Raw genomic sequence first — 8,610 nt, forward strand, 5'->3', positions numbered from 1 at the left:
TATTTTTTAACCTTTTCACCAGATATTATTCATTCATCCAGTTCCTTGATTTAAAAGTTATTATTATAATTTGTAGATATTTTAGGCTGCTTACTCTGTCAGATGCTTGATTAAACATCTGGTAGAGAACTTGAAGTAGTATTCTTAGCAAGTTGTCTGTCTGTATTCTGGAAATGCCGAGTCATAAAAAAGTTTATCATATATGCATCTGTATTTTATATATATTTCTCTATTTTATATTATTTGTTATGTGATGCCTTTTTTGTTTTCCAGGCTATGGATGGTAGCATCTGTATCTTTATTGCCCTTCATAGGTCCATGATACAGCTCAAACGGTATCCTTGCAACTAAACCTTTTCATATTTTTGGAAGTTGTAAGTAGTTTAGCTATAGTTATGGAGGACTAGACACCTATTGTTGGAGTGAAATGGATGCTCCTGTCTGTCAATTCTTTTATTCGTGTTCAGCATTTTCTTTTGTTTTGGGGGGATTAGGAAATTTTCATAATTCAGAAACATGGAAGGTGGCTAATTAAGCAATGTTAAATCGCCACCTATTAAAATTGAATATACCTAATTCAACCCAAAAGATTAGCTCACGAGTGAAGGATGTCCTAGTTCTTATACAGATGGAGCGTCGATAAACTCAACCAGTATGGAACTGCTATAAATAACTCATGGTGATTGTCCTGAATGCTAGTGATAGTTCATAGTTAACTGAATATGTCTTGTGATGCTGCATTATTTTAGAATCTTTGTTCTAAATTGTAGATGCAATTTTTGACAAGATAGTCGTTCTTCCATATATGGATTAGTTTCAATTGCTTCAACATATGGACTTCTCAGATATGGTTCTCGTTGCTTTTAGTGCTTAATTGAGTTTGTAAGTGTGCTGCAATTGCTACTTTACATGTTCCTTTCTCATAATAACAAAAGAATATAACTTTGTCTACACAGACATTTATTTCACTTCCAATTACAATAAGTACAGCAGAATAAAAAGCTGTATCCAATTTATCTATGAAACTACATCAAAATGATATGAGAAGCACTTGTTTACTTCTTAATTCACCAATAATCTCTGCAAGAACATTCACCCTCTTTAAATCTGTGAAATCGTGCTCTATCGCGCACAATGATCTCCCTACTATAAATTTTGGATATAATTTTTAGCACAGCATGACAATCTACACATATTCTAAGGTTCTTTATTACATGAATTGGTGTTCCATCTCTTGTACTAATCAAACTATATGCCACAGCCAATTTCTCACTGTGAAAATTCAAAACATTTTCCTTGTCCTCGTCTCCGATATCATGCAACACAAGATTAGTCTCAGCATCATATCCATAGGCTTTAATCTTAAACCTGATCTCGTCCAGCTTCATATAAATCTCTTTTGAATTCGGGTGACTTTGATCAGCGTTCACGAACTTGTGCATCTTGCCATCTATCTCTGTGTAACTGAATCCCGGTACCTTCCTTACATCACTATTTTTCATGGTCTCCCTCACCCTCCCTACATCATGCCACCTCTGCTGTGCAGCATAAACATTCGATAACAAGACGAAATCCCCACTAGCATTAGATCCCATCTCCACTAGTTTCTTCGACGCAATCTCTGCCATCTCCACATTCCCATAAGTCTTGCTAGCCCCAAGCAAAGTTTGCCAAAATACTATATCAGGCATCATAGGCATGGAGTTTATAATATCATAGGCTTCTTGGAGCCGTCCTGCTCGACCCAACAAATCAACCACAGTCCCATAATGCTTAATATTAGGCTTCACCCCAGACTCAATCATTGTATCAAGCAATCTAACCCCTTCTTCCACCAAACCAGCATGGTTACATGCACATAATGCAGAAAGATATGATACATCATCAGGAAGCATTCCTTCTAGAACCATTTGATCCAACAGATCAAGTGCCTTATATCCATCACCATTCATTGCAAACGCCATGATCATCGTGTTCCAAGTGATTAAAGTCTTCTTGCAACTCATCTTATTGAAGACCAAATAAGCTTTATCGACGAAACCACATTTCCCATACATATCAATGACTGCATTACAAACAATCCCATTCATATCCAACTTCTCATCCACTATGTACCTGTGAACAATCTCTCCCTGCCTCACAGCACCCAATTGGGAACAAGCCGAGAGCGCTCCAAGAACAGTCACCTCATCAGGCCTCCAACCCTCTTCCTTCATCCTATTAAACAAATCTATAGCTTCATTAGGCCAGCTCCCCTGCGCCAACCCAGAAATCATCACGTTCCAAGACGCGATGTCTCGTATAGACATTTCATCAAACACCTGCTTGGCAGCATCAAGATCGCCACTTTTAGCATACACATCCAACAAAGTGGTGACCAACAACACATCAGCATCAAACCCAAAACGCAGAATCTGAGAATGTATCTGGGTACCTTCAGAAAGTGCCAATGCACGAGCGCATGCCTTGAGTGCGAAGGAACACGTTAAAGCATCGATCTTTTGGGGGCTGCGTGAAATGGTGCGGAACCACGTGATGGCGTTCGTGGGATTTGGACTTTTTGCGAGGCCTCGGAGGATGGCGTTCCAGTCGTTGGTTTTGGGAGCGTTAACTTGCCGGAAAATTTCGGCGGCGAAGGAGAGGTTGCTGGCGGCAGGGGAGAGGGCGCAGAGCTCGATGAGCTTAGTCCGTGAAGGGTGGGATTGGAATTTCCCAGTGGTGATGAGATGAGCTTGGAACTGCTTGATTTGAATCAAGGAGTTGCATTTCTGCAACAGTGACTCAAAATGAATCAGGGAAGCCATTCAGTGCACTAGGCAGGAACATCAACCCAATTTAACTACCTTTTTTTTCTTTGGTCTAAGGTTAGTAGAGAAATGAAAAAGTATGAAATCAAATAAAATTGATGTTAATTTTATATTTTATAAATTATATATAGTCCAATTTGTTATATAGTGGTATTATTAATCACAGAATAATAGTTGATAGTTGATGAATTGAAAGAATGTACTGGAGTTTAAGAATTAATTAATTAATTAACCAATTTGGTCAACAATATTGGAATGTACAAATTCATTGCACGACTCTGGTGAGGGTTTGTTTATTTCCTCTATATCATATTGCTTACTGCGTAAATGCTTGAGATAAAAACTAGGTTTTGTAACGAATGCTGAGGAGTTTTTGTTTCTTGGGACATCGGACTAAAATGTTCAAAACTAGTTTAGACTTTACAAGCGTGGATTGGTGCTTCCTCAATCCAAACCTGATTAGGATAATTACCAGCCACCAAAATTATTCATCTCATGAGCCACTACCGTTAAGATAACTGTTCTTAATCTTAATGAAGCTCAATATAGCTTATAAATGGCCGAATAAAAAACCAAACATTGCTAAAGACTTGCAAGTTTTAGATCCACTCAGAAAAAAAAAATCTATAAAGCTCATGATGAAGCAAATGTAACTATGAATTTGTTGTTATTCAATATAATTTCAAAAAACACTACTACAACAAACAACACAACAGAAGCAACATTATCAAGAGCCAAGAGGCAGTGCCATGCTCGTCTAACAAAAATGTGACTCATAACTTCATCTCATGCTACAGCTTTCTGCAAGCTATGATAGAAGGATTTTTCTTTTACCAGCATTGGCCATGACCAGTTGGCCACCCTCAATGGTGGCAGCAAACTCAAGACTCAGTGTTTGCTGACCTCTGTTATTGCTCAATGTACAACTATGCTGNAGGAATACAAACAAAATTAGAACAAAAAATACAACATACAGGGAGCAAATTTAAATAATCAACAAAATGTAACTCCAATAATGAATTGATCCCATGGTGACAAGTCCTCAAATTGACATCAATTATGCTTATTCCCGTATTTTCTGGACTCCGACCCATCGAGCATAATCCACCCACCTGTTCATAGAAGATATATGTAATGAACAATGACAACTGAAAAAGAAGCAAATCTTGTAAACTATGTAGAAACATATTGAGTTCATAAAGAATCTTACAATAGTGAGCCCAAGAAAGTATTGCCAGTCCTAACGGCAAAGCAAAAAACACTTAGCAATAGCTTTTGTTGGTGCAGAAGAGGTTCGAGAATCCGCTGTTCAATAATCCCAGCCAGTATTTGGTACCTGGTATCAAGGACAATTCCTTCAGATTCAGGCATTCAACTTATACAACAGAAGAATTTCAACGATGTTATGGTGTGTTCTTATAGAAAAGTTGCATTTATCATTGATTTACTGACATATTATGCATGACTAGAGATTGTCTCAGTTTCAGCGTCGAGAATTGTTCAATCCAAGAGAATTATGTCATTGTAGTAGTAATCTTTATTGATAATAGCAACAATAATAAAAGTCATACCTTAAGTTGCTAGATACAGCCATGTAAACACCATAAGCAACACTAGTTGATAAAATTGGTACATCCTCAGCCTCAGCAGCAAAAGATTTATCAACAACTTTTCGTGCATTGATCAATGCATTTGTCACACCTGTACCAATCTGAAAAGGCGATTCCATCAGTCACCTCACACACATATTTATACTGCAAGACTAAAAATTACGCACCAATCACATGGTGAGATAGACGCTGAGACAGAGATTTGATCTTAAACCACTTAATTCAGTTACAAGATATATACATATGCTCCGAAATTCAACCTATATTAACTTCAATCATTTCATTTGAGAGACAGAGTCATATGGTGAAAAATCAATGTACATAATTTATGCTAAGACATAGGCAGTAAATAATGTAAAATTCTTCAATATTAGCAATTCTTTTGCTTTGAGGACATATGAAAGAATACAGCAAAAAACAACAGTATGGCACTTGCGAGACTAGGAGTGAGTCCAGAAGCACAAAGATTTCAGGCATTTCAACAGAATGAAGAAGAATTTAAATTCAGTATTGGGAAGGCATGTAAGGATCAAATTACCAGAGATGCACCAGTCCCTACTGCAAACAGCTTTGCTCCATTGCGCTGTACAAGAGAGTAAGAGACAGAGACATTAAAAGCTGTCATAACCACAAAATGACTGCTTGAATTTTCCAGGGAACAACACATACCACAATAGCACCTATTCTCTGTATAAGTGTATAAGATGTTCCAGCTAATGCCACCTATATAAAAAGCAAAACCGAACAAATGTAAGATACAAACACAATAATAACTTACAATATTTAAGGAAATAAAACATATAGGAAAAATCTGGAAAGTGGTGACCTGGAAAGCATTTTCAGGGCAGCCATAGAAGAATTTAGCAATAGGCCCAGCACTAACGGCAAGTGCAGGTCGGAGAGAAACAGTTGGAGCCGGAAGCCACACAAGCATAAAATCTGCTACGATTGCCATTACCTGTTAATAACAACAATAGAATAAATCAAACATACACAAAAATTAGACAGTGAATAAGCTGCTGCGTAACGAAACATAATAAACGTAGTTTTCAAAAGAGATTAGCATTATCCAAAAAAAACAAAAACAAAACAAAACAAAAAAAAACAAAAGGATTATTACAACAATAATGAAAGTTTCACCTCTCTATTGTAAGGTATATATATGGCAAAATCAGCATACAAATATCGAGAAAACTCCAATTACAATCAAATGCCAAAAGATGAACAATCTAGGCTCTAATCTAAACAATATTGATTTTGATGCGGATGCACTGTGCCACTGTCATTATAAAAGTATTTTACACTATCATCCTATTATGTGTTGTCATATCACTATATCAGCAACAATGTTTTATTCTTACAACTTATAATCTAAAAATTCACATGTAATAGTATATGATTTGAGTGATATAAAATGTACATCAAATTGTTCTCTAAAACAATATATAAGCAAAAAGGAGATACATACCACATCAGCACAAACGAAATCAAGCTCCTTCGTGAAATTCTCTTTACGCTTCTCCAACTCCGCAGCAGTCTGAGAACCACCAAATGCAAATAGTTACTATTAATTACTATTTAGCCCCTAATCTTAGAGAAATTAAGATTAAATAACAGCAGACACAAATGTGCACTTTGTAACCGAAAATTGAGGAAGGGAATGAAAAATGGAGGGAACCTTAGTGAAGATGCCAACACCGCATTCCATGGCGACCTTTGCAAGGAACAAATCATCGGCCAGCAACCTCTCTTTAAACCCTCCGAAGTTCAACAACCACCGGAACACCGCCGATTTCTCGAGCTCAAGGAACCTCTTCACGATTGAGCCGGGAACCCGACCTGCCTGAATCGCAGCCGCCAAATCCATCGGCAATTTCTCGAGCGGCCTCCCGGCCTCCGCTAGCACCAGCAGTGCCTCCTCCCTGTTGCGGCCCCTGTCGTCGGCTTCGCCATCGTAGTCTCCTCCTCCTCCGCCGCCACCGGCGTGTCCTCCGCCATGGCCTCCTCCTCCTCCTCCAGATGCGAGAATGGGGGTTGGGGGAGAGCGGATGAGAGGAGTGTGTGGGAGGAAGGAAGTGAATAGAGTGGAAGGGGAATGGCGGTGGGAAGAGGTGAGAGTGAAGGTTGTTGGGAGTGGGAGAGAGAGGGAAGGGCGGTTGTTGAGAGAGAAAGAGCGGAAGGAGATGGTGGAGAAGGAAGAAGCAGCAGCAGCCATGGCCAGTTGAGAGAAAGAGAGAGAGTTGAATTCAGTTGGAGTCAGTTGAAAGTTCAAAGGGAAAAAGGAAGGGAAGGAGTTGGTGAGTGGGTGGTGGGGAGTGAAGTGTGAAGTGAGAGACTGTGACTGTGAGGTGGCAACGACACATGTTGACGCTATGAAAGTTGAAACTATCACTAAACAGTAAACACCACCACACTCTCACTCTGCCTCCGTGCAAACACGCGCTTTCTTCCACTCTTCATCACTTCAATCTATCTTTACAAAATGAGAATATTTTTTTTTTTTACGGAAGAGAATAAAAAGTAACTCATTTTTAAATTAAAGTAATTACAGACATGTTGTGAAAAGCGCAAATTATCTAATTAAAATGTTTGGAGTTTAAAATTATCAGATTATAGTTGTTGTAAATTGTAAATGTATTTGCAATATTCATATTATTATAGAAATTGTGAGAGGATATGGTAATTTTAGGAATGTAAATAAACTGTTACAAGATGTATAGATTCACGTCGGAATGCGTGTAGGTAGAAATTGTTACACCAGGTTTTTGAAGGAATGCAACAATAAAAAAACCGCAGTATCTCTATAGTGATTTTTTCACAAATGACTAACCTAGGAAATCGTGTTAGTCTATAGCGATTTTTTATATAAAAAATACCTATAAATATTAAACAAGAGGCAATAGTATAGTAATGGATTATCATTTTCATAAATTCACAAATTAATAGTGAAGAGAGATTTTTAGTTTTAGTGTATTATTCTGAAAAAGTTAAAAAAAAAATAAAAGGTATGACGTTAAGTTTACTGATACAGAATCAGTAAGTATTTTTATTCGATTATCAAATACATTTTTAGAACTAAAAATGAGTATATTGCAAAATGCAAAGATGTGTGGAACAAAGTGGATAAGAAGTTGTTTTACAAGATTTTTATTGCGGTTGTGTCAACTGGTGTGAAATATGAAACATTTGAGATAGGATCGGACGAAGAAATGCAAATTTTGTTTCATTGTCGGCGAAGTTTTCTGGAAATGATAATACACGAGCTGTATGCCAAATTAGAAGATGGCATCGACAGTTCTGGGGGCATCAGTGCCGAATTCTCAGTCAACTACGGTGTGGGATGCTTCTACCTCGATGCCTGTCGTTGCACATGCTTGTCTGTTGCCTGATCCTCCATATGTTGCAATTGGGATAGCTAAGTCACCCCGTATGATTCCGGATATTTCAGGTGAGGGTGAACCGGATCGGGTTGAAAATGCGATGTGAGAGGATGATTCAGACGAAGAGCCTACTCACATCGTGGGGGACAGTGATAAAGATACTCCGAGGAACCCACCTACACATCAGGGGCCATCAAGTTCTGGAACACAGCAACATCCTCCATATTTCTCAACGTTGAACCATCGGCCAGTAACCGGACATAGATCCTATCTTTGGGGATTAAGGATTGCATGAGGAAAATCCTGCCATGAAAATTCAGATTGGTCAATCTTTCCAAACTAAGGAAGAAGTTGTGTTGAGTGTATAGGATTATAGCATCCGTAGTAGAGTTGAATACAAGGTGATAGAGTCGTATCATTTCAAGTATCATAGGAGATGTAAGGAGTTTGGTAAAGGTTGCACGTGGTTAATTCGCATCACATTTCGGCAACAAAAGAGTACTTGGGAAGTTAGAAAGTACAACAGACCTCACACTTGCTTGGCTACATCGATTTCAAGCGATCACCTATAGCTTGATTATCATGTCATTTGTGCGAAGATCTTTTTGTTGGTTAGAACCGATGCAGCGGTTACGATAAAAAGTGTTGCAGGAAGCTACTGAAGCAACCTACGAATTCAGGCCTAGTTATAGGAAGGTTTGGATGACAAAACAGAAGGCAGTTGCACAGATATACGGAAATTGGAAAAAGTCGTATGCCGAATTTTTCCGTTGGATCATTGGTGTGCAGTCCACCATGGAGGAACTGTGGCTA

General features: G+C 38.3%; 2 protein-coding genes across 2 annotated transcripts; both read right to left on the reverse strand.

Moving 5' to 3' along the window:
• On the reverse strand, nucleotides 905-2,897 carry LOC107634189 (pentatricopeptide repeat-containing protein At1g34160). Its single transcript, XM_016337759.2, has one exon. It carries the CDS (start codon nucleotides 2,802-2,804, stop codon nucleotides 1,068-1,070), a length of 1,737 nt encoding a protein of 578 aa, XP_016193245.1. The 5' UTR covers nucleotides 2,805-2,897; the 3' UTR covers nucleotides 905-1,067.
• On the reverse strand, nucleotides 3,417-6,770 carry LOC107629680 (protein RETICULATA-RELATED 4, chloroplastic). The gene is made up of 8 exons (XM_016332521.2): nucleotides 6,096-6,770; nucleotides 5,886-5,954; nucleotides 5,244-5,375; nucleotides 5,087-5,140; nucleotides 4,956-5,000; nucleotides 4,379-4,518; nucleotides 4,018-4,143; nucleotides 3,417-3,919 (listed from the first exon to the last, which is right to left on the reverse strand). The coding sequence occupies exons 1-8, from the start codon at nucleotides 6,630-6,632 to the stop codon at nucleotides 3,871-3,873; spliced, it is 1,152 nt and encodes a 383-aa protein (XP_016188007.1). The 5' UTR covers nucleotides 6,633-6,770; the 3' UTR covers nucleotides 3,417-3,870.

The sequence above is a fragment of the Arachis ipaensis genome, chromosome B03 (genome assembly GCF_000816755.2).
Source record: "Arachis ipaensis cultivar K30076 chromosome B03, Araip1.1, whole genome shotgun sequence".
Lineage (NCBI taxonomy): Eukaryota > Viridiplantae > Streptophyta > Magnoliopsida > Fabales > Fabaceae > Arachis > Arachis ipaensis.

Coding starts and splice junctions, on each gene's coding strand:
- LOC107634189 (XM_016337759.2), bottom strand. CDS start 2,804: ATGGCTTCCCTGATTCATTTTGAGTCACTGTTGCAGAAATGCAACTCC.
- LOC107629680 (XM_016332521.2), bottom strand. CDS start 6,632: ATGGCTGCTGCTGCTTCTTCCTTCTCCACCATCTCCTTCCGCTCTTTC. Junction 5,001..5,086: donor AGAGAATAGGTGCTATTGTG/GTATGTGTTGTT, acceptor TCTCTTGTACAG/CGCAATGGAGCAAAGCTGTT. Junction 4,144..4,378: donor GCTGTATCTAGCAACTTAAG/GTATGACTTTTA, acceptor CCTTGATACCAG/GTACCAAATACTGGCTGGGA.